Raw genomic sequence first — 27423 nt, 5'->3', positions numbered from 1 at the left:
TACGGAAGCTTCCCTGACACTGTGGTGTGCCTCAGAAGATAGTCAATAACATACGGAATTCCTATGATGGATTAAACTGCAAAATCGTGCATGGAGGACAGTTGACAGACTAGTTCGAAATAAAGACCGGTGTCAGGCAAGGTTGCTTACTCTCACCCTTTCTCTTTCTCCTGGTGATCGACTGGATCATGAAGAAATCAACATCTGTGGAGAAGCGTGGGATACAATGGACGTCCAGGATGCAGCTGGACGACTTAGACTTCGCAGATGACCTGGCTATTCGATCGCACACGCAACAACAATTGCGGGAGAAAACCATCAGTGTAGCAGTAGTCTCAGCAGCACTAGGTCTCAACATACACAAAGGGAAAATAAAGATACTCCGATACAACACAGCATGCACCAATCCAGTCACAATTGACCGAGAAGATTTGGAAGATGTAAAAACCTTTACATATGTGGGCAGCATCATTGATGAACACGGTGGATCTGATGCAGATGTGAAAGCGCGGATCGGAAAAGCAAGAGCAGCATATTCACAACTGAACAACATCTGGAACTCAAAACAACTGTCAACCAACACCAAGGTCAGAAATTTCAGTACAAATGTCAAGACAGTTCTACTGTCTACTGGGGCGGCAACCTGGAGAACTGCGAAATCCGTCATCACAACGCAAGCCCTCACATGGAATCTTCAAGGCCGATGAGAAAGAGGGAGACCAAAGAACACTACGCTGAGAAATGGAGATAGACATGAGAAGAATGAACAAGAATGGGATAGAACTGGAAAGGAAGGCTGAGGATAGAGCGGGTTGGAGAATGCTGGTCGTCGGCCTATGCTCCATTGGGAGTAACAGGCGTAAGTGAGTAAGCAATATATATATATATACCGCCAAAAGAACTGTTTTGAAGATAAATCTTTTTTGAACCTCGATTTTACACGTAACTCAGTTGTGTTGTTAGACAATTTGGTGGACTTTACAAAGGCAAAATATTATCCTAATATTGTGCAGAGGAATTCCTTTAACTGCTTCTAAAAAATAGTTGTTTTCCTAAAAGATGTAGCTCATATACGGTCGTTTTATACTTCAAAACTATACTCTACACTTTCAAAAACAGTAGCACAGAGCATCTTAGCATACCAAAAACATTTCAGATCTTATTTGAAGACTGACCTGAAGAAATCGAGAGAAAATTAAACCATATCAAAAACATAGTACTTTTTGAATACCTGAGTCCAGATGAAGTCAAATCAAATTCATGCAATTATCTTCGTTACATACAAGTAAAAAAGGAAGGATTATTTCTGACATTTTCAGGTTACAGTTATATCAGTATATGTTGTGGATATTGTAAAGTTTTTTTTCTATCGAGATCATGAATCGATTGATGTTAGACCACCATTGAAAACCTGGAAGCACTGGACGGCCGTTTCGTTCTAGTATGGGATGTGCAATGTTGAGAAGTCCCATACCAGGTAGTGATCTGACATCAATCGACTAATGATTACAGTTAGAAAGACCTTAAAGAAATATAATCTGCAGAGTGCTTAAATTGTTAGTGACTAAATTACAGTTTGGAAACTGATCTGGAAAATCAACTACTTTTTCTCGTTACATTTTAAATTTAGACGAGCGAAAAATTGTTTTAAATCACTGACTAAGCTGTTTTATTAAATAATATGAACTGGGCCCCAAACGTTACACTAAATGTTTATACGAATGTCAATATACTAAACTTGTTCAGTATATATTGCTTTTTGCATGAATATAATCATACAGCTTTAAAAAAAATGAAATTTTATTTGTTGAAGTATTTGATTTATTTCTTGATGCAGATTATGGATTTAATTCAAATAAAACTGAACTGAAACACTTGAATGCGTTATTTTGTAAAAAAAAATAAAATGAGCAGTAGAAATATGACGCTGGGATTTGTCCTAATAGATTGGCTAATAAAGTATCACCAAGGATAAGATGCACCTAGTACACCGAAAAAGTATGTAACAGTATCAAGAATCATTACATGTGACGTTACTTACGTGAGTTTGTTTTTTTATTGCAGAGCAGCAAAGAGTAAATGTACTGGTAGAAGAGAAACAAACCGTACGTAAGCCGAATCTGCAGAACGGTGGCTAAAACCATTTTATAATAAGTTTCCCTTTTTGTACAGAACCGCGTCTTTTAATTTTGAAAAAAATTATCTGGTGTGCCAGTACGTCGCGTTCTTACTTCAGAGGTATTTACCAGTCCTGACTGTTGTGTTGTTGTTTCAGATCACTCCTGCTTCCAAGTAAACGCTAATACTACGTGCTACAGGTATGCGCGTTGTTTGACTCATGGTTAGGTAAATGAACCTATACCTGTCCAATGAGCTACATTATTGCCGTTCTAAAAGCCCAAACTGAAATCAAAACCTACCGATTAAGGGACGCGACATAATCATTTAGCTAAACAACACGACATGTTACGCTTTAGTTCTAAATCTAGTTGTTTAAGATAAGTATTAAGAAAAATATGAACCCAAGTTTTGTGTTTGCTATTTCTTTCAGTAGTTCCGACCGCCAATGACAAGTAAATGGGATAAGTAGCTCAGTGGACTACGCGTTCGGCGTTTGAATCTAACAGTGCTGGATTCGAGTTTCACAGTTAATATTAACAAGGATGCTTGTATACCCAAGTGGCGAGTCGCAGTTAAGACGGAACGCGCGTACTGGATTCCGCAGCTAGCCAAAATCTATTTCTCCCATAAAAACTTGAGAAAAGTGGATATATCAAAGCGATTTTCTCAGAAGGAACACATGATAATCAAAAATTCAGTAAACAATATCAATGATTGAGTAATCTAAACCTGTTTTAATAATTATAAGTCGATGGATGCTTTGTCAGACTTTAGGACGCACATAACTAAGTGGTGCTGTTACACACTTTGTCTCTTTACTATTTTGAATTCTGCATAAGCTTCCTGATATATAACACTTATTATTCAGTGAACAACTGTATCATGAACCTAATAACAAATACATATTTTTTATTGTCACCAAAAGGAATAGCTTTAAAGTGAACACGATAAAAATGGAGTTCCAACAAATTATTCAACTTCGATGACACACAAATAAGAACATCTATCCCAGGTGAAAATAATCTTGTGTAATCTAAAAGATTTTCATTAATTTTATTTAGAAAAGCAGTACTCTATCATAAAAAAGGATATGAAAAGTTTGATATACATGTACGTAATTATTTACAAACAGGTTTTTCTTGATGTAGAACGAAATGATTGTGCAATAAATACTTTAAGAAATATGATATGCATGTGTTTATTAAGCATTTGTTATGAAAGTTTTCGATTACCGCTTATTTGATATTTACGTGTTGATTCAGCATTTGTTGAATGCTCTAACGAACCAGGTTCATCAAAACTCTCTACTTGTTGACGTGTTAACACTAAATTTACAATATCACCTGCATTACGAAGTATTCGAACAGCTTCTTCATGAGTAGCATGACTTAGGTCAATTTCATTCACCTACAAAAATAAATCATTTGAAGGGGAAAATAAAAATGAATGCAGATTATTCATTAAACAGAACACCTAACATGAAAATATTGGTTATGGTAAAAATCTAGATAGTCAAATTAAGCCATTTCTAACAGATTGATCAATACAAATTATTACTGCCACGACGTAAATGAATCATTTTTTCTCTAACTTAATTATAGGTATCTAGGAATTTCCGTTCAAATGTTTTATTAAAGATGATAGTATGAAAACTGGTGAGTATAACTTATATTTCAAATGTATTGTAAACTAGACTATACTGTAATGCTATAAACATGGTAGCCTAATAAATGAAGAAGAATTTCAGCTACTTTTTTTATTCCGCTTAAAGTAAATGGAATATATACAGTCTTGTCTACACTCAGACATTATATACTTGTCCAGTTCATAAAATAATTGCTAATATTGTAATTTATAGTGAATAAAGTAGTTTGTAATAGGCAAAAGTAGTAGGTAGGTTTTTACCGATGGAAAATTGAACAAATTAAAATGTAGTGCTTCTCTTTATGAATAATAAAAGTATATTAAATAGATTTTAAGAAATATAACACAAATATTGTTATATCCGAGCGAAGATTAAATCATGGTAAGTCCTGAGACCTATTAATGGACTAATATTATCGATATACTCTTATGGTATAACTATTCAGTAATTAGATTGTGTATATTTATATTCATCTTATCATAAGCTTCATTTTGACCTATAATTTATTATTATACAATTTACTGTTCCTAAATTATGTTCAGTTTACTAACTACCGTCTCACACGTTCACAACCACTTTTTGGCTTATTTGTGTATGAATGTTAATTCCTATTTTATGGTGTGTTGCGGTCTGTTTGGTTGATATATAAACCCAGTATGTCTGAAATAAATTATTCGTATAGTGGAGGCTGTTATTGGCATTCTGGACTCAGCTAGACGGGCTAGGCGGACAAGGGACCAATAAAGACACTAGGCTGTTCATACCGGTCAAACGTCATTGGTTTAGCACAATGTGAAGACTGTATAGTCGTATTTCGATTAGTGGATAAATCACGTGATAACTTGTCGGACATAAAGTCATAACAAATATATTTTCTAATCATAATTATAAATTCAATGATAAAATTTATATTTTCTGTTATTATTTTTAAATCATGAAGCAATCTAAATTGAAACTATTAAAAAACAAAGCAAAGAGTAAATCGTATTGAAGACTTACTTGCATTAACTGATCACCAGGCATGATACGACCATCTAAATCGGCTAACCCACCTGGACTAATACGTGTAATAAATATTCCAGTTGAAGGGAAGTTATCATTTTCAACATCTTGACCACCAGCAATACTGAATCCGAGGCCATAATTTGAATGTGGTTTACGGAGTTGGACCTAAAATTGAGAAATATATAGTTGGTTTATGGTTATGATTGTTTAATCATGTTAAAAATGAAGTACTTCTAAAAACAGAGTTTTCTGAAAGACTACGTTGATAGACTACCATAGAAATAATCCAGCCAGAATAGACAAAGTGAATCTTTTTTCAGAGGTATCTTAATAAAGTAATAACATTTGTTCGGTTTATAAAAAAATTTCAAAACTTTATTTTTCTGTAAATAACTGTAGATAGCAAAGTGGAAGTTAAATTGTTGTCGAAGATAATAAGCGATTAACTCGAAGACAGATAATTACTGATGAGGAATTACATACTAGGACGAAACGGCCGTGCAGTGCTTCCAGGTCTTCAAGGGTGGTCCAGCTAACTGTGAAAATATGACAATCTGCACAAATCCCCATACAGATAATTAATATTTGATCGATATCATGGAAAAGCACAATAAAATGTATTAACAATCCTGAATATTGTTTTACGTTGAATTATCTAGCAATTTTACGAATTTTGATTCTTTTTTTCACCATAAGTCTGTTTAAGTCAAAGTTACGAAGTATTTAATAGGGATTTCTGAACTTTTTGATGGACATCAAATACACCGAGTGAATCAGACAGGACTGGTCAAGTCACACGACGTAATTTTCAACAGCTTGAGTCAAATATCTGATCATACAAATCTTGAGCATTCATTACGTGAAAATATCAAGCTCATGTCTTAAAAAACTATTATTGGATGAATTTTGTGATCATTTTAGTCCATTTGTATTATAAGATAGTTGCCACTTTTTACACCATGACAATGAAAACTTTATACTAATGCAAAAGTCTTTCGTCTTTCATACACAACTGTGTTAGTCTAATTTCAGATGTCCGTTGGAATATTTTTTTCGCTTCATATATTCTTGATTTTATTATATCATAATATGGCTATTTTAATAAAAGTGCCCAGGACAGAGTGGGTTGGAGAATGCTGGTCGGCGGCCTATGCTCCATTAGGAGTAACAGGCGTAAGTAAGTAAGCTTTATTTCTAAATAAAATTGTTGAGTATGTTGTTTTTCAGACTGAATATTCATCAAAATATTCCTTCAAACACTGGGAAGCTGAGTTACAGCGATTATACAAATAAGAATTGTTACAGCACAGCTTACCTTTGGTGTATGAGTTCACTATAAAAAGTGTGTAAACTGTCTTATTAACTGATAATATTTTTTACAAATAACAATCTTTTCAAAGCTTTCCAACTTCAATTCCCGTTTATTAGGGTTTAACTTACGAAGATAAAAACCTTTCCAACAAAATTTATACTAAATTTTCAACTGATTGGGTTAAGTGGCTTCCTTTTCCGTACTGAGTTAGAACTAAGTAATGCATTAGCCAACCAAAAGTAAAGACAATAAAACAATAGAATATCGATTCATATAGCTATGTGTTTATGAGAAACTTACTTCGTACCATATTGGAGTTGAACCACTGTCTTCTAAATCAGACATAACTTCTGGTGATCGAAAGGATGGAGAATGTTGTACAACTGTTCTATCCGGTGTTGTTACTCCAGTATTACCAACAAATCGTCTTACAACCTTGACATAAAATTTTAGAAAAATTTTACTACTTAGTAATGAAAATTCTAAAAGAATAATTTCGGTAATGTTGGGATACTTAGACTATTTTTAAGAAAAGATCACATGGTTACAATCATTCTGTTGGTTAAACAATTCAAAACGAAAAGGTTTTCGATGATACAAAACCCTGACAAAAAGACCCACTTAATTGCAAAGTTGAAACTATCATCTGTATACACAATAATCAGCTAAGACAGTATGAATTATCAGGTGAAAAAATGTTTAATGAGAAGTGGAAAACATAAAATCACAAGTGACCATTCATTTCTGTGTATTACATCAGTCAATCAGTCGTAACGTAGAACCTAGCACGTGTGTACATCGGTTTAAGTTGCAACATTTTATCAACACAGAGAGAAATCGCGTTAATTCGTCAACCCCGACCACAACGTTTTCACCTACTTGCAAGGCTGAGTCCAAAAGAGAGTAATTCTATGTTCTAGTGGGTTTATTTTGGCCACTACTAACAGATATTTTCCAACTAAATTATATAACTTTTATCCAGGTACATGGTAATCAGGCATACGTAATGAACGTCATAACAATTTCAGTCAATCCAGATTGACTAGGTCATCGATCGATTTTCCTTCTTTACTCAGTCTCCATTTTCGAACCCAAACACTTCCTGATCGTTGGTCCCAAAATACACGAGCAATGCATAGTGCATCGTTAAACAGTATCTAAACCCTTTTCTTGACAGACGGATATTAAATATACGCCACAAGTGACACGAGTTGGCAAACACCAATCGGGCCCTCTGAACTGGTGACGAGATTTCATCAGACCCAGATCTACAAGGACTAATGAGACTCCTAAGATAAATGAAGCGGTCGGCGAACACGATTGCTTCGCTTTCTATTACAAATTCAGGAGCTGACTCAATCCAATACTGAAACAGCATTTTGCATTTGAAGGGAGAGAACCACATCTCAGTCATGCTTGAATTGTTTCTCAAGGTGGTCAGATGACTTAATTTTGTTAACACCCTCACCAAACAGAATTATGTCATCTAGGTATTCTAAGTTAACAAGTGAACCTTCTGGCAGAAGATCAAACTCTGAAGAGTCAAACGACGAGAATTTTACCTCCCAAGGGATGTTTATGAAAAGCTTTAACAAAAATGGAGAAAGAGGACAACCCTGACGAACACCACTTGAAGTAACCGATTCCGATGACAATTTGCCATTAGTTCTGATTCGACCAGCAGTGTTCCAGTAGAGAGCCTGTACAAGTTTAATATACTTATTCGGTACTCCTTTCAACAACAGACATTGCAGCAGAACCTCACAATCAACGGAGTCAAACAACGCCTTAGAGTTAAGGAATACAATCTGTTATAGCCCAAAGCCGCCAATCAGAAGCAGCGAATTATCGGTCGGACCAAGGACGCATAAAACAGGTGCGAGCAGCCTAGAGTTCTGATTGGTCCTGCTTTTCGCCTAGCTCAGCCAGTTAAGTCCAGAACACCAGTCTCAGCCTCTGCCATATGAATCATTATATTTCAAACATACTGAGTTTATATACCAATCAAACAGTCCACAACGTACCAATAAAATATGAAACAACATTTGTACAAGAATTAGCCAGATGTAGCAATGAATGAGGGAGGCAGCGACTAATTGACAGGAGATAATTCAAGAATGGAAAATCGTATAATAACAGTTTATAGGTTCAAATAAAGCTTATGATAAGAGACATGAATACGAATAGTTTAGTTAATTAACAATTATACGATAAAAATATACGTGTAGTATTGGTTTACAAATGTATCCCGAAAATTACCACTCATTATTCTTATTTTGGCATAACACAATCATAGTTCGGACGTTGTAAAGTAGCTCTATGTTCCAAAATCTACCGAAGGGTGAATATTTTGTCTATAGATCCACGTCCATGTCTAAAACAAGCCTAGTTTACTCAGGTTTGCTCTTCACGAGCTCTAGTTAGACATCGAATTATTAAACTAACATTTTAGATACTATGTTGGCAAAACTAATATCTCCGTGATTATCGTGAGAGGATCTCTGTCCTTTCTTATACACTTGTATGAAGTGATCGAGACCAGTCAGATGGGATTACGTTCAGTTCCCAGATTTTAACTAAGGTTTCAATTAATCTAGCTACCAAAACTGGGTTGCCATCCTTTAAATTCTCAAGGGTTAGTCCATTAAGCCCTGCTGCTCTCCATAGCTTTAGATCACTTATAGCCTTTTCGACCTCGCTAATAGTTGTAGGACTGACATCAGTTTGCCATTTAAGTGGCTTGGAGATCGTGAATAGCTGAAGGCCAGTTGCATTGTCCTTTAAAGTGTTCGGCCCATCAGTTCAGTCTCCTGGATTCAAACTGAATAATAGTGCCACCTTTTTCCAAGTTAGTTTCACTGACAGCCAAGTTGTTAATACCCGTTTCCTTGATAATTCTGAACAGATGCTTATCGAAACCTATCTCATGTGTCTTTTCTTGCGCTTCTGCCATCGCTACACACCACTCCCAACGATCATTACGTAGGCTTTTGATCAACATACATTTAGGCCGCCTCCCCTCCTCACCGTGCTCTGAGCCAAACAGGATTAATTTCTGAGTTTTTATCAGTTATGTAGATGTCACTGAAATACACTGTTTTCCTAATCTTCTCTTGCTAGTTACTAGTAGATATAATTGTTGTTTCCACAGCTTCTTGGGTATCATACCAAGCTACCTCGGGGTGAATATCATTTCCACAGTTGACTAGCTCTTTCTTTAGTTGTTTCTGAAACATTTTCTTGACTTTTTCATGAGTAAGTTGGACTATAAGAGGTTTTCTTGATGTGGCTTTTCTACATCCAGTAAGATGCAGACAAATACGTGTTTGAACTAGAGCATGATCCAAGTCCAATAATGTGTTTCAGAATGATCGACAGTATCCTATGGAGATTTAAATTGATGGCTCTGGCAATGACGTCTATTTGAGTTCACCGTTGAGTTGATCGTAAAGTTCGCTATGTCAGAAGGTATTTCTCTTTATGTTTAGAGTTTGCGTTGCTCAGAAATAGACGGTGGCATGGACATAGTTGTAACAGACGGCTGTCATTATCTGTTTGCTAAACCGCAACATCGTAGGATCTGCCTAATTGTCTTTCGGTTCGGCTTAGTATGCCTACTGGAGCACTGAAATTACCCGCCAATATTGCTACATCGGAGTGTCTAGTTTTTTTAAAAGGTTGGAAATCTTTCTATAAAATTGGTTTTTTAATTCATCCAAGCTGCAACCAGTGGGAACGTAGGCAGAGACGACAGCGTATGTTCCTATCTTTTTGAGTTCTTACCGCTTCATTTTGTCGGACAGTTCACAATCAATTGTCTATTTCAATCCAGTCAAGCAGTGTCAGTTCTGACTTTGAACTTTGTGCTACACTTACATCAATGAAGTCACGGGTAGTAGAAGTGTGGTTTCCGTGCCTTTACGATATTCATGTATTCTTTTACATAAGTATGACACTTTCAAATAATACACTTACCCCTCATTAAACGCACGGCCATTTTTGTATTTTTTAAATAAATTTTTTCATCCCTTTTGAAAAATTTTTCATCCCATTTTCCAATATTTTTCATTCCGTTTCGTCCAATTAAATGGCTAGTTTTAAGTTCGTTATAATTGGTCATTTATTTCACGAAATTGATATAAAATATCAGAACTTGACGACAGAGCACTTTTTCTTCAAATTATGGACGATAGTAACGTACAAAGTAGAGCTCTGTCGTTTCTCACGTTGTCACATTAACGGATTACGTATTTTTCAATACATTGTATCTCGTAGCATTCCAATCAATTGAAGCGTTAAAGAGCGCCATTCGAACTTACGAAAGAGCTATGTACTGCCATCATGAGGTGAGACATTCTCATTTCTATAGCGATCAGAAGCTATATATTAAACTTATGTCACCCTTTTCAATGCAAAACTAAACAACTCTTTCGTATTAAGAATTACTACTTCAGAAATAACCCAATCACAAATATTATTTCCTTGTTTCTGGGAAATTATTACTATTTTGAGATAGCGTAAAAGTTGCTTCATTTACCAACACTTTATGGTTAGAGTGATTTATACATGGCCTATTCATTATTTTATAATGATAATTTATTCATATGTTTACACAGTCATATATGCTATTTTCTAGGTCAGTGAGTGTACAAAATATACCCATTCAGAAATCCGTTTTCGTATTTGACTTATTCAATTCCGTTATTGACTAACGCGATTGAAGTCGATGATCATATACGAGGATTGACGATATGTATATCTCAATAGCAATCAGAAACGATCTCACAGGAGTCAGATCCCGGACCACTAAACAGGCCTTATGGTCGGAGACTGAAGTCTATGGGGTAAGGTGAAGTGTGGCGATTTAGGGATGATATTTTCTAACCCTATTCTTCCTTTGTGAGAAGGCAGCAAGAATGGTTGTCAGAGGAATACACCATAATTTCGTCACACTCCCCTACAGTCAGCAGTACGACTTTGCCCTCAGACATTAAGTTGCTACTTTTAGTCTCATCGTTCTCCAATCGACTGCCTGGCAAGGTAAAACCTAAACAAACATGTGCTTCAACCAATATAGCTCGGCTGAACCACTACAATAGGCAAACCCGACCAACACGTCAAGGTAGCAACTACAGCCGAGGATCCATCCGATACCCTTAATAACCTTATGAATTGGTGTGGGGTAAGTGGAGAGTGAATTGCAAACAATTTTAAAAATAGATCATTGAAAATGAACAAATACAGACCAAAAAATTATTTTCACCGGATAAAACTGATGGAAGAACTAGCACACCTAATAAAGCTAGAACTAGCTGGTCACTTATTGATTAAAGAGATTCAGTATTTCGTGGATTTAAGAAATATACTAACTAAAAGTATAGAAAAAACGCCTTAGGTGGAACATATTAGAACCTGTATAAATTAAACGTTTTTCATCTTATATATTTGTACCTGTTTTTCTTTTTATTTTTAATACAATTGAAAATATAGTTAGAAAATGTTAGAGTTAATCAAGGAAAACTTACTAAATGTAGTTGATTACCAGCTTGTCTTAGTGTTTTCACTGCTTCCATATTTGTAACATGCTCTAAACTGATGTCATTGACACTAAGGATTTGATCATCAACCCTTTAAAAAAGAACCAGTGCGTGAAAAATGACTCAAGGTTTATTTTAAGGTTTAGTATTAGTCAAGTAAAAGTATCCTACATGATCACGACAACTTATTAAATCTGTAAATTGCTGTTTGAGTTCACTGTTTATTCATCCGCCTTTTTGTACCACACTATACTACGTATACTTCATCAGTAGGTCGAGTATATTTATTTATATACATATTCATTTGTCGTTACACAATATTAATCCTAGCCATTTTTGCTCTTATTTCAATGACTTAGTTGAATCATGTACCAGTATCGGAATTTTCACCCCTCCTTTCATCTTCTAGATTTTCTATTATCACATTACTCTTGAGAACTTAACATATTTTTGACGACTTACTAATTTTTGTGATACTAGCTTACGCCTGTTGCCTCTCGTGGAGGAGCATAGACAATCCATCAGCAATCTCCATCCAACGCTCTCCTGGGTAATCCCTTCCGGTTACTATTAATCCTTTTCATACCTGCTCCCAATTCTCGGTGCAGCGTGTTCTTTGGTCTTCCTCTTTTCCGTTTCCCTTAGGGATTTCAAGTTAGCGCTTACCTGGTGATTTCCTCAATGTGTCCCATCCATTTCCAGCGTCTTTTTTGTGATAGGATTGTAATAAGTTTTAGTTTATTTTTGTTAGTAACTGGTGTTTTTCTGTTAAAGTATTGCCTGGCGTTGATTTTTGATTTCAATACATGTAAATTTATTCTTGTTCATCAGTGTGTAGCACGCTTCTTCTCTATAGCTGTACTTTAAATGGGATAATTGGTACTTAGACGCCTCACTATTGGATTTTGCCGAATTTATAGTTTTAACGTTGATTTCTGATTATAGTATGGGACTTTCAGATAACTTTCGCCTTCCGGTTTTGTAAGCTTTACGTGTGATTTCTTTGATGAATTCGAATCCTAGAACAAATTCTATCACTGCAGTATCACAAACTCAGAAGTATCCAGTCGTATAATAAAGCCTTTGGTTACTTATGCTGATGTTAATATATACAGGAAAGAATTTTCAAAAACTGCAGAACATACACTGTCCACCCTTGTTCACTACGATAAAGTCCCGAACGAGAGAAGTAGACATTTGATTTAAGAAGTTTCCACAGAATTTATTGGGAAATGAGTGGTCTTAACAAATTTTAAAAGTAATTTATGCGGCAATAAGAATTATATTATCATATTCTTTAGTATTCGCTAAACCTGTACAAAAATTTCATCACTTATTTACGCCTGTTTTATCCTCGTGGAGGAGCATAGGCTGCCCAGCAGGATTCTCCATCGAACGCAAATTATATTAAGATTATTCTAAATATTACGACAAATAAGAAGTTGATTTTTTTTATCCAATAAGTGTTGATGACCTTTACTGAACTCTATGGTAAGTCCTAAGCTATTAGGATTTAAAAAACGACGGAAATGAATGAACTTAATCTAAGAATACCCTATTTCCAATGAATAGTTCAGCAAGACGACTATTCTATCCTGTTACGAAAATTCGACTTTAAATACGGTTGACGTTTACCTCAAATTTTTACAGTGACTTTCATAGGTAAGTTTATAATTTGTGCTAACTTAAAAGAATATGTAAAATGGCTACTATTTTGTAAGTATCCATATCTTCAAGTAGTCTCTTTATCATCAATGAACGATAAAAGGCGATCAAATTGGAGCTACTAAGTTTAAAGCAATAAAAATTTCACAATGAAAGAAGCTGACACAATTTCAAATTAATCGGATGAACAAATTTAACAGTGCTATCACAGAGAGCTAAGTTACAAATGATAATCGGGAAATCAATATGCTGAAGTGTACCAATTGTTGTAAAAACAAATCTTATCTCTGAAGAAAAAGATTCGAACAGCATGGTGTAATGTCAAATATATGTGGCTAAAATTTTATGATTTTATGATCTGAACGAAGAAATATTTCTTTCCGATTAGCTAATATACAATTTTATATTTGAATGTGAAATCAATATTAATTAAGGTTTGTGAGTAAATTAATATAATAATAATAGTAACAATAAAAACAGAACAGGATGCAAACAGTTTGGTTACTGGAACTAATTACATAGGTATGAAAATAAAAAAAGTTTCAAGTGTAAGCTTAGGTTCGGAATCAGTAAATTACCTGTACTGATTATATAAGAATAAAAACTAAATGCCCCACATACACAAGGAGTTGCATTGATGCTGTCCAAACAAGCACAAAATGCATTTATAGGATGGGAATCTCATGGACCAAAGATCATCAAAGCCTCCTTCAAAACAAAGAAAGAGGGCATTTCAATGAACGTCATCCAATGCTATCCGCCTACCAACGACTACAATGAAGACGCTAAAAATCAATTCTACAATAGGCTGCAGTCAATAATCGAGAAGTGCACAACAAAGGATCTGACCATTCTGATGGGAGACCTCAATGCCAAGGTTGGAATGGACAACAGCGGATATGAAGACATCATCGGATGACACGGACTGGGAGAAAGGAACGAAAATGGTGAGATATTTGCAAACCTATGTGCCTTCAATGAACTGGTCATAGGCGGCACTATATTCTCACGCAAACGCATACACAAAACCACATGGACTCCACCGGATCACTCTACACAAAACCAAATCGACCACATTTGCATCAACAAAACGTTCAGGAGGACTATAGAGGACGTGAGAACCAAGAGAGGAGCTGATATAGCATCAGATCATCACTTGCTGGTCGCCAAGATGAAAGTGAAACTCAAGAAGCACTGGACAACGGGGCGGACAATATCACAAAAGTTCAATACGGCCTTTCTTCAGGATACTGACAAACTCAACAAATTCAAGATAGCTCTCAGCAACAAGTTCCAGGCCTTTCATGATCTACTCACAGACCCTCCAATCGATGTTGGCACACCGACAATTGAAGAGGTAAGCATGGCTATCAGGCAAATCGAGAGTGGCAAAGCAGCAGGATTAGACAACATTCCAGCAGAGGCATCAAAAGCAGACGTAGCGGTAACTGCAAGGATACTCCACACTCTCTTCAATAAGATTTGGGATGAGGAACAAGTACCAACAGACTGGAAAGAAGGACAACTGATCAAAATAACAATGAAAGGCGATCTCACCAACTGTGATAACTATAGGGGCATCACTCTTCTCTCAATACCAGGAAAGGTCTACAACAAGGTGTTGTCAAACAGAATGAAGGGCTGCGTAGTCGACCAACTTCGAGACCAACAGGCTGGATTCCGTAAGCATCGATCGTGTACAGACCAAATCACAACACTACGGATCATTGTGGAACAATCAATCGGATGGATCTCATCACTCTACATCAACTTCATTGACTACGAGAAAGCATTTGACAGCGTGGACAGAACGACACTATGGAAGCTTCTTCGACACTGTGGTGTGCCTCAGAAGACAGTCAATATCATACAGAATTCCTATAATGGATTAAACTGCAAAATCGTGCATGGAGGACAGTTGACAGACTCGTTCGAAGTAAAGACTGGTGTCAGGCAAGTTTGCTTACTCTCACCTTTTCTCTTTCTCCTGGTGATCGACTGGATCATGAAGACTTCAACATCTGAAGGGAAGCACGGGATAAAATGGACATCTAGGATGCAGTTGGATGATCTAGACTTCGCAGATGATCTGGCCCTTCTATCCCAAACGCAACAACAAATGCAGGAGAAGACGAACAGTGTAGCAGCAGTCTCAGCGACACTAGGTCTCAACATACACAAAGAGAAAAGTAAGATTCTCCGATACAACACAGCATGAAATAATCCAATCACACTTGACAGAAATGCTATGGAGGATGTAAAAACCTTTACATATCTGGGCAGCATCATTGATGAACACGGTGGATCTGATGCAGATGTGAAAGCGCGGATCGGAAAAGCAAGAGCAGCATATTTACAACTGAACAACATCTGGAACTCAAAACAAATGTCAACCAACACCAAGGTCAGAAATTTCAATACAAATATCAAGACACTTATACTGTCTACTGAGGCGGGAACCTGGAGAACTACGAAATCCGTCATCCAGAAGATACAAGTGCTTAATAACAGTTGTCTACGCAAAATACTTCGGATCCGGTGGCCAGACACGATCAGCAACAACCTATTGTGGGGGAGAACAAACTAGATCCCAGTGGAGGAAGAAATTAGGAAGAAGCGCTGGAAGTGGATAGGACACACATTAAGGAAAGAGCCGAACTGCGTCACAACGCAAGCCCTCACATGGAATCGTGAAGGCCAAAGGAAAAGAGGAAGACCAAAGAACACATTACGCCGGGAAATGGAGATAGACATGAGAAAAATGAATAAGAATTGGACAGGACTGGAAAGGAAGGCCCAAGACAGAGTGGGTTGGAGAATGCTGGTCGTCGGCCTATGCTCCATTGGGATTAACAGGCATAAGTAAGTAAGTAAGTTTCTGAAATTAATTACAATCAAAATAACTATGAAGGAAACAAATAAATGTAACAGAGAGTTTGGATTAATAGTTTTTCAATTATTGAAAACAATCACACAGCAATAAAAATAAAAGGATAACCTTGAAGTTCGTTAGATGTTATGAGAAGAAGGACATTACAAAATTATTGTGTGCAACGATTATGCTCATTCAGGTGAATTCCTATGTCCTCCACTGCATGTGGGTGCTAATATTCGGAAAATTACAGTATTCTTTCTCCTTATTTATATTAAAAAACAGAAAGCAGTGTAACTACGACCGATAGTCACCGGAAAACATATTAGTTGTTATTACATTTGTAGTAAAGAATATAAGAAGTTATTTATTGGAACAAAGCTGAAACATATAGTGTACATTTTTTAAAGAAAGGGATCGCATTTTTTAAAATTATACTGCTTTTTACTAAGTCAAAACCTTATGACAAAACTATCATGCCACTAAAAGACTTAATAAATCTAGAAAAAATACTTACGGAAAATAAAATTATTTTACCTTAGTTTACCATCTCGATCCGCGCATCCGTTGGGAGCTATTCTCGTGACATAAATCCCATGATCCAAGTCGGTAATAGGATTATCAATTCCTCCGGCAATACTAAAACCAAATCCACCTACTGCGGCTGAATCACGTTTAAGTATAATATCCAGATATTCCCATTCCCCTTTCATTGAAATACGATCTACGAATACATAGTAAAATTAAGAGATCGATTCTCACCACACAAAAAGTACAGTTTTCACGACGATACACAGACCAGAAACTTTGGAATTATGTACACAGTGGTAACCATTTGGCAAGTGAAACATCAATATGTTCCACGGTACAGCGGGAATCATTGTAATATGGTCAATAAACTGTGCTAAGTCACTACGGCGATTCACACTTTTGAGCGATGGATAGGCCACTATGTACGTTGACACCAAAAATAATCAAAAGTATACACCGTTTGGCCTAAATACTAGGTTTAAACGCTTAGTTACGTTTATTCTTTAGCTCTATTTAACAACTATTTAAATAGGTCAATGTAATTATACGTCAAGAGAATATTACAACATTTAACAGATGACATGGTAAGTAGTAGGTTTTTACTGAAAAACGAAATCCGATTATTGTTTATTTATGTGAATATGTTTAGACGTAAGCGCTGATTCAATCAGAATTTTGAGGGGCTCAGTTGTATTTCCACATTTATTTTGTTCAAGAATCCTCTTCAATGTCTACTAGAAGTCAGTTTTACGAAACTTTCAAAAACTGTTTCAAGTCGATGATGATTCGAAATCTTATTATCCATCACATCTTAAGCAAATAATGAAATACGAATGGTTTATTTTCTGATTTCGATATGGTTTGAATAAAATTTAGTTGAAAGTTAATTATAACAGAGAATTGGAACTTTTCCTTACAAATATTTACGTGGCTTGTTGGTCGTTAGGATGAAATGTTAAAAAAAGACAAGTACAATACTGTGTAGTATATGATAACCAAAAAAGATCATCAAGAAACCCTTTAACATAGTTTTATTCTTATTGATATACAATAGCAAAGTATTTTCATAATTAAGTGGGAGTGAATCTATCTCTAAAACTTTAATCAGAAATAAAACGGTTGAAGTGTTTGAGCAAAGTTTAAGGACATAAATGGATATGTAAAAAAGTATGGGTTTATTCAGGTCTAAAAATCTACTGCACTCTGGTAGTTATCAGTGTAACTAGAACTTTGATTCCTGACTTCATTGAAGATTATCTCCAACAATATAATACTGAATTCAATGTACACCTATTACATGCTATTTATATGATGATAAAATGTATATATTTTTAGTAAAAATTTTTAATTAATATTATGAACTGAAGCTTGAAATTAATTCGTAACAAGTAAAAGAGATTTTCAAGGATTAACATGAACAACTTGTGTGCAATGATATTGGTTTCTATATTTCAATATTAAGTGAGATCAGTAGACTTTGATAACTTAAATCTTATTTTGAATTGAGAAGCAATATAAAGGTAAGTTTCAAATAAAGATAGAACACGAAGGTTTCTGGGTTGTGGATTGATTTCACTTTACAAGAAAAATCCTTTTAGTTTTCATTCAATTGATGAAAGAAATATGGTTGCGGTAGATTAGGAAAATTCTATTATTTTAACTGCTGAACTACTGTTCATTAACTATATTTTATAAATAACAAACATTTTGACGTCATCTTGACATATGTACTGATTACATTTTGAATCAAAGGCCATGCCTTGTAAAAGTCTTTATGTTTAGTATTTCCACACTTTACCAATAACATTCGTGTCCGAGATTATAGTTATGTGACGATATAAATTTTGAAGCATTATTATGTTTCACAAATAAACGAAGACCGTAAATACATGGTCAAATACGACGATTATTTTGTTCAATACGATGGAATTCACAGTTGATACTTTCTATGGATTTTTCTCAAACTTAGTTTAGTTGCTAATTACAAAGCATCCTTAGCTTTTTATCAACTATTTTCCGGTGATTTATTCGGTTAGTAAACAAAATTCATTTCACACTTTTATTATTTGGAATACACTGCAAACGAGACGTTATTTGGTCACTAAGGAATTTGGGGGCTCCATACCGGGGCACTTGGAGGCCTAAAATACTATAAATACTCCCAAAAGGCCCTGGTATGGTCGAGAGTGGGGAGAGTCCGCTCTTCCTCTCGAAATGCTCTCACATGGCCACGCATATACAGCCTCTTCCAGAGAAGTCCTACTCACTGCCTTCTAGCGGCATTACTGTTGTTTACGAAAATGAAAGGACGAAAAGCGAATATCCGGCGCTCTAACCGGATCCCAAACCAATGGTGCACATGGGCTCCAGTATCCTGAGGGAACAAATGGCGTATGAACCAATCGTTGGTCACCGACTACCATGGGACTGCATCTCCTCACGATGCTCCACTGCCTTGTGGGTCAGACCTTTAGGTCAAAGGTTCGGGGTGTGACCTCCTAAGAAAACCACCTGCTTTGGTCTGGGCACTCGGGCAGTATCACAGCCCACACACAAATAAAATGAAAATGACGATATTTACTGAAAATTCTATTCACGCTTCGATTAACAGTCAAACCATTCACATTATTATTACTATTTACAACGTCACTTATTCACTCTCTTTTATTCCTACTTTGTGTATCCTTATTTTGCGACTTATACAGCAGCACCCTCATGGTGGAAACTCGGTTCTATCTAAACGTTCTCGAGTCACTGCCTGGTTGAAAATTGTATGCTACCACCAAATACGAATACTGAAGCAGTTTTTCTGAAACCACGTGCGCCATTCAAACTGGCTGCCTTCAACGTTCGCACACTTATGCAGGTCGGAAAACAGATAGAGCTGGCTATGTCTTTGGAAAGTCTTAATATCGACGTTTGTTGTCTATCCGAGACCCGTATTGAAGACTCTGGTGAAGTACTACAAATTCGCTCTTCATCTGTCGCTTCAAAAAGCTTGTTTTATGTGCGCTTATCCGGGGACCCTGTGGCATCTTCGTCTGGTCTTGCTGGCGTTGGTGTCACACTAAGCGCTAGAGCTGAGGCAGCACTAATCGATTGGATCCCCATTAACAGTCGGTTATGTGCTGTTAGATTAGAAAGTTCCATCAAAGTGAGAAGAAATCGGCGTGAGAAACGACGTCTTTTCGTCATCTCCGCCTGTGCCCCGACAGATTACAACCCAGCTGCAATCAAGTATGAATTCTACCACCAGTTAACTGTTCTTCTCCAGAAAGTGCGTTCGACAGATATTGTAGTAATAGCCGGAGACTTGAATGCTCAGGTCGGGCGTTTAGGCACAGAAGGGGATCGTTTAGGTGGCTGATGAGGACTTGTTGGTCGCCGGACAGATAACGGGGACCGTCTACTGCAACTGTGCACAGACCACAACCTGTTTCTGGTTAGCACTAACTTTCGGCACAGTCATCGCCGATGTGACGGGATGCCAATCACTTACATCCATTGACGTCTTGGACGGTGGGCAGAATTCTTCGAAGGACAGTTCAGCTGGCCTTCTACTCCGGCAACATCGGTCAGACTGTCCTGCCCTCCATGGCCGGTGACGACTGATCCACCAAATGAGGCGGAAGTCCGCAAGGAACTACAACTCTTGAAGCGTTACAAATCACCTGGCCCAGATGACTTACCTCTGGCTCTTTTTAAAGATGGTGGTGACATTCTGGCTAAGGAACTGACGACGTTGTTTACAAAAGTCTGGAAACCAGAGGGTGTATCAACGTCATGGAATGAGTCGATAGTTGTCCCTATCTTTAAAAAGGGTTCAAGTCGTTCCTGTAACAACTATCGGGGGATAAGTCTACTTCCGATTGCGTCCAAGCTATTGGCTTCCATCATACTTCGTAGGTTGTTCAAAACCCGAGAACGATTGACTCGCGAGGAGCAGGCTGGGTTTAGTTCTGGTCGAGGATGTATTGATCATATCTTCACCCTCCGCCAAATGTTAGAACACCGTCATACTTATCAAAGGCCAACAATCGTAGTGTTTCTTGACATCAGAGCTGCCTTCGATTCGTTGGATAGGACTGTTTTCTGGGATTGTCTCTTGAAGAAGGGTGTGCCTGAGAAGTTTATTAACATCTTGAAAGCCCTATATACAAACACCTCAGGCAGAGTGAGGGCATACAACCACCTCTCTCCATTGTTCCATTCGAGTAGTGGGGTTAGGCAGGGTTGCCCAATCTCACAATTCCTCTTCAACTTCGACATCGATGACATTCTGGAAACAGCTCTGATGGTTGTAAATAGTGTCGGTGTGGATCTGTTGCCTGGAGAAAGACTTCTCGACCTTGAGTATGCGGACGATATTGTCTTACTGTGCGATAATGCCCAAGGCATGCAATTCGCACTTAATCAGTTGGCAATCAGTGTCCGTAAGTATGGTATGTGTTTTGCTCCTTCGAAATGCAAAGTACTTCTACAAGACTGGCAGGATCGTAATCCTGTACTCACCCTGGATGGTGAGCACATAGAAGTAGTCGAGAAGTTCGTGTGTCTAGGTAGCTGCATAAGTGCTGGTGGGGATGTGTGTGATGAGATCAATGGACGTATAGTGAAAGCCAGAGCGGCTTATGCCAATCTGGGCCATCTTTGGCGCCTTCGTGATGTTAGTCTGGCTGTAAAAGGTTGGATCTACAACGCGTCGGTGAGAGCAGTTTTGCTCTATGCTTGTGAAACCTGGCCTCTCCGAGTTGAGGACGTTAGACGACTCTCTGTGTTCGATCATCGCCGTCTCCGAAGGATTGCTGACATTCAGTGGCAACACCATGTCAGTAATGCAGAGGCTCGGCATCGTGTGTTCGGGCACAGAGATGATAATCCAATTGGTGTCACCATCTTGAAACACCGACTTCGGTGGCTTGGACATGTTCTCCGAATGTCGTCCCAGAGAATTCCACGTCGTGCATTATTTGCCGACTCTGGGACTGGTTGGAAGAAGCGGAGAGGTGGTCATTGTATGACATGGTGTCGTGGCATGAAAGAAAGCTGCAGAGGTCTGGCTTGTGTTGGTCCTTCACGACTCCCTGGTTGGGGTCTGAGAGATGGTGCTACACAGTGGCTAGAGACGTTATCAGATATGGCTCAGAATAGAAGCCAGTGGCGATCCTGCTGTAACCTTCTTTTACTTTCTTCATAAAAAGTGGATGTAACGTCCTTAACTGAAAGATTTCTTCTTGTTGTACTTTTCCGTTTCTCTCATTATTACTATTATTATTACACTACCTTACACTAATCTGTTCGTTATTGTTCTTTTTTACGCTCCTTGCCTTTTTTTCTTCGAATTCTCATTGTTTTGTGTGGCGCATATATATTTGGTGCCCTCTTGTACCAATATTTATGTGTTCAAATAATAATTATAAAATACTAAGAAATTGAAATTTTCTATGTCCAAATGTATTAGAATGAATTAGGCCTAATTTTCGAAGTTAAGCTGTAGAAAAGGTAACTCACTCTGATATATTACCAAATACATGAGTGTCGTTAATAAAATTGAATAATTCTTGATACAGCTCTTGTAAAAGTAATTAATTCTAATCCTAAACTTTGTCGAGAAATCCAATGTTTCATATCACATTTGAATGCTATAAGTTAAGTATCAAGAATGTCTTAGGTCATATGATCGATACTATGCGATATTATTACGTTACCTTTAAGATAACAAACAACGTGGGACAGACAAACAAGTATCGATTTTTATTGTTCAGTACTATAGAACAAATATCTGTTTAGTTTAGTAACAATCCGTAAGGATTTTACCGATCAGACGGTAGATTCAGTAGTAAATGCTTTTAGGTAGCAGGGTTTATCAGCCACTTGATATAAATCTCATATTGTTACATCAAACACGTGATGAATAGTTTTATTGATTGAAACTTTTAACTGCAGAACTAAGCAAAATTAATAAATTTTAATTCACTGTTCAATTAGTGCGAATATAGAGATATTTATGCACTTAAACTTGAAGTTTAAAGACGAAAAGAATTTTTATATAAAGGACAGCAGTGAAACCATCTAAATTATTTCTACGTTGTTTAATCAGCAATAGGACACAACAAACTCAGAAGTAAAAGAATACTAGAAGCTTTTTTGTCAGTCAGTCATCTACAACGTAGGACCAGGCACATATATGCATCGGTCCAAATTGCTATACCTCATTAGCATGACAAGGTGAAGACCAAATTTATAGAAGCAGTTACTTCAATGGTAGTCATATGTAAAAACGACTGCAAATAAGGATGAAAACTTTTTAAAGAAAAAGTTACTTTTCAACTTGCCCGTGGAACAGATATATGAAAAGCATCAGTTACTGAATAGAAGTTTTGGTTTTGAAGGGAGGTCAACTTCACAAACTTAATCAAGCGTTTATGTCCAGTAGTGAGCGATATACAATAAGATCGTAGCTAATGTTCAGTTAGTATAACTTGTCTTTTGCCTTCTAACTGTTATGCAGTGATATCATCCTTTGGTTATGTAATCATAATCCCCAATTTATTTTCTAAGCACTTTCGTAAACGTGAAAATCTAAGAGAACATTCCACTTTTTTCACTATAAATTAGTAAATATGACCTGAACATCTAGAAACCTCTGAAGTGTGGCATATATGACACTTTCAAAAGATTCATACGCTAAAAGGGTTCTTATAAGTGCAGTTTACCATACCAGTTACTACGAATTTAAATTATTTATTTGTGAGACAGATTGTATAAGTTTTTGAAAAATGTTTTTAATCTGTCTCTAACTTCACTAACCTACCAGGGCTCAGAGGCTTTGGCAGTGACTGATTACCAGAAGAAATATTTGATCCACTGTGATAAAAATTCTGGAAAACAAGATATGAAGTTAAGAACATTATTAGTAGTAATAATCAAGTAACAGGTAGACACAAACACCGTCAACTACTGATTTTTCTTAGGATAGAATCATCTTGGTAGTTCATTGTTAACCGAAAAATAACAGTTCTTATATACATTTATTTGAAATTCATGCGTTAAACTACTTAAATTAAATAAAGGTCAGGCTTTAATAAAATAGGCAGACTTCTATTTACTAAAGATGAGTATTTTAGAAAAGATCGTATGTTACTAAGGTTTTTATATGTGGTCTATAGATTTCCTACAACTTGGTTAATATTCTGACGATTGCTAATGAGAATTCTAAATCAATTATTTTTTATAAATGTGGGCCAAAAGCTAGGAAAAACACTTTTCCTTGCCATTTTTATGTTTAACTTTCTCCACATCCAGGCTTTTGTTAATGAGAACGAATACGGTAATATTAACAAACCATCCTGTGTTAAAAGTCGAAACTTGAGGAAATCTGTCTATCCTTCACAGGCGTGTTTACTTATTCGTGTTAAAGCATACAGTGAGCTCATGTTTCAATTATTAATTATAAAATCATAATTTTACCAAAGAATAAATAACATCAAAGCTAAAATATGCCTTAGTAGATAATTATTAAAACTTTCGCCACATTTGTTTATGGATTGACTAAAGTTAAGATTAAAAAGGATTGATTTAGATAGAGCTTTTATAACGGGCAACAAATTAAATCACTTAAGATACATTTTTATTTAGCCAAAAAAATGCAAAAAGTCAACTTTTTTGAACAAAAATAACAATAAAGTGCTTTAAACTTGGGAACTTATTAAAGATGAAATTAAAGTTAACGCTTGGAGTCGAAATGGTCTATTATAGAGAAAGAAACACTTATATTTTCGTCACTGACGTACAGGCTTTAAGTTTAGTCTAAATTTTCTATAGGGGTGGATATATGAAACTTTAGGAGGATTTCAAAGATCTTACATTTATCCCTAAATTAAAAAATATATTCATGGTGCATCGTTTGAATCAATCTATTATCTATGCTTAGATACATCTAGACTTGAGGAAATCTGCTTTCACAAATCAGGTATTTCCTAGATTGCAGGAAACTCAACGTATTGAGGTGATTTCAAGCTATCTGTTGAAAACAACTGTTGAGTTTTTAAGGACTCGTTTCTAAACCTTTGTTATTTCCAATATGTTTAAACAAATACCCTAGTCATATAACATACTTAGTCCTACAACCATATGAACATAATGTTAAGGTATGAAGGATGGCATTCATTTACAATATTTGAACTGAATACTCTGTCACCTAGCTGATGTTATTTGAAAATTGCAGTAAGAGACCAACAGAAGTGTGACGGTTATCTCTATTCTTAGTTCGTGAATCGTTGTACACAAACAAATGACTTCAACACGCTTTTTATGATGAGTAAGGTTCTCAACATACTATATGTAAGTGCATTTACAGAGACATAAACTAGACTTGCTTACAGATAAGGTGCTACAAGGATACACCCAACGTTTGCTTTATAAAATGGTGTAAACTACCTAGAATTTGTTTATGAACTGCAGAGTCTGTTTCAAAATCCCTCAAGATACAGTAACAAATAAGGTTAATTCGCATTTCATATTACACGAATACATTTGATTTTACCTAACTCAAGTCTCTAAACCACAAATAAAGATTGTAAGTTTTCTTGTATTCTCACTTTTACGCGATTTAGTTACAGAACCGTCCAGCGGATACAAAGTAGACAGGCCCAAAGTAAATCACCTGAAAGACGAACACTAGTTTTGGAATTAAAAATAAGGAGAATGATCGTTTGCCATTCTGATGCCAGGAAGTAGGAACATGGTGTAAAGAATACTATACTTTGCCAAGTATTGATAGTTGTGGGTGAAAATAAAACTATTCAAAGTTATAAGCGTCTAATTAATCGAAATAAGGAAGTTTTTCATCTAAAACGCAGTGGCTCTATACCCGGGTATAGAGCAAACAATGCCACCTTTACTGAATGCATTCTACCTGAAACCCCAGATCATACTTCGTCTCCTGCATTTTGATAAGACAGGAGCTTATATATATATATATATATATATATATATGACACGAAATATTTGACAAGGCTCAAACTAGAAAAAGCACTATTATAAAAAATGTTAAGATCAAATAATAACGTTCTTTAAACCAAACGTTAATCCAAAGTTTCTTCCCTATATCAATACGGTACATAAACAGGGTTACATATACTCACAACTGAATCTGATGCTTGTTCACTCGTAAATTCTTTATTGTTTCCTGTTAAAGTAACTTCGTAAACCTCCAGAACATCTAGCAAAAACATTCAGAATAAGGAAAGTTTACCCATTAGTGATGAAAATAATTGACTTTCCAATGTGTTTATTAATTTATCAACAGCGTTTCGAAAGGACCTGTCGGTTTTTTCATCTAACTGACGTTTGTATTTCGTTAAGATATGAAGAGCACGACTACAATCTGAGGCATAAATGAGAAACAAACGAATCTTAATAACACTACCTTTCCGGACTGGCATTTTAACCTTCCTCGGTATATAATCCAAACAACTAATCAGATAAATGATGCATACTAACAACTCATTTTCAACAGCGGAAATGAGAAAACCTCGTACAATGGTTTATATTCTTGTTTATGATTGAGTATATTTGTACTAATACCTTTATTCGTCTTAGTAAGTGGCTGACATTCTCTTGTGAACTCGAAGTGGTTTCAAATGTTTCTGGACAGAATAGAAGAATCTTTCGCTTAACGGGCCATCGTATCTGGTACTAGTGGATCTCTAATGCTTCGATGTGAGAACCCAGATATATTATACGATAAAAGAGAACTAAATTAGTAGATTATGACGTGATACTGTCCTTAGTCCCTTTGAATATGTCACGTTGTCTGTCAAATGACTCCTGGGTAGTCACCTGTACTACATCAGCCGTTGGCGAAATCCAGAATTCAACTACTCGTAAAAAGTAGAAGGTACGCCTACAGTCCGTTTTGCTTTGTTGTGTCTCCAGTTTCAAGGTGTTACCCCTAAGGCTTGTGTTGAGGCTAAGCTTACGTAGGTGCCGTAGCGACAAATAAATGCCCGAAAACAGTAATTCTGTAAGCCTCCAACATTTGAGACTGACAGTATTAGTTTATGTGGACTCATCTAGCTGAAGGTGCTCGGTCACGCATCCGCACCAGGTTACGAGTGGGTACACTGTGCTATTCATCTCCAACAACCGCTAGTAAGGTTAGAATAATCACTTTCCGAAGTGTCGATGGTCTATCACATATACCTTTGAATATTTTCGCTTCTGACCTCTGATTTCATTGACTTGGTACATTACGATTATAGGTGTTACTGGTTAAGACGTCAAACTCTGAGTACTTGTGGCAGCTTTAGTGCTTAAGGGAATGCCTAGATGTGTTTGGGATTCAGTAAGTCATTTGAAGGTCAACTCTAAGACGTCTGTATTTCGATAGGTAAGGGTTCAGTGATTGGAGTTGCTCTTCATAAGGCTTGTATCTGAGTCCTCAAACTGATTTCATGGCTCCCTTTTAAAACACGTTTGGAGTGAATGAGTAAACATTATATTTCCATATTCAAAATGAGTTAGAACAAAACTGTCAAAGATTAAGTGGAACATTCTTCCAAACTGGCCAAAAATGCACCACAACGGTATCAGTAAAAGGTTTTCTCGAGAGGTATTTTTGCCGCAGTTAGCGTAAGAAATCAAATCATAGGGCACCAACACTCTCAGATCCTCTTTCAACTTGAGATTTCTTTAGAGGCGAGTCACCTAAGTTGTATTCATAGACTGCAAC

At 36.4% G+C, this 27423-nt stretch overlaps 1 protein-coding gene across 1 annotated transcript; it reads right to left on the bottom strand.

Moving 5' to 3' along the window:
• Positions 1-1654: 1654 nt before the first annotated feature.
• MS3_00004580 (uncharacterized protein) lies at positions 1655-26245 on the bottom strand. The gene is made up of 9 exons (XM_051212522.1): positions 26119-26245; positions 25945-26076; positions 25835-25911; positions 23503-23569; positions 16695-16881; positions 11609-11711; positions 6384-6518; positions 4766-4936; positions 1655-3528 (listed from the first exon to the last, which is right to left on the bottom strand). Exons 1-9 carry the CDS (start codon positions 26132-26134, stop codon positions 3334-3336), a joined length of 1083 nt encoding a protein of 360 aa, XP_051072706.1. The 5' UTR covers positions 26135-26245; the 3' UTR covers positions 1655-3333.
• Between the last annotated feature and the right edge of the window lie 1178 nt (positions 26246-27423).

This window comes from Schistosoma haematobium, chromosome ZW (assembly GCF_000699445.3).
Source record: "Schistosoma haematobium chromosome ZW, whole genome shotgun sequence".
Classification (NCBI taxonomy): domain Eukaryota; kingdom Metazoa; phylum Platyhelminthes; class Trematoda; order Strigeidida; family Schistosomatidae; genus Schistosoma; species Schistosoma haematobium.
Note: the sequence above shows the minus strand (reverse complement) of the source record. Positions and strands in the feature narration are given on the sequence as shown.

Coding starts and splice junctions, on each gene's coding strand:
- MS3_00004580 (XM_051212522.1), bottom strand. Junction 23,570..25,834: donor AACAAGCATCAGATTCAGTT/GTGAGTATATGT, acceptor CTTGTTTTCCAG/AATTTTTATCACAGTGGATC. Junction 4,937..6,383: donor CAACTCCAATATGGTACGAA/GTAAGTTTCTCA, acceptor TCTCAATTTTAG/GTCCAACTCCGTAAACCACA.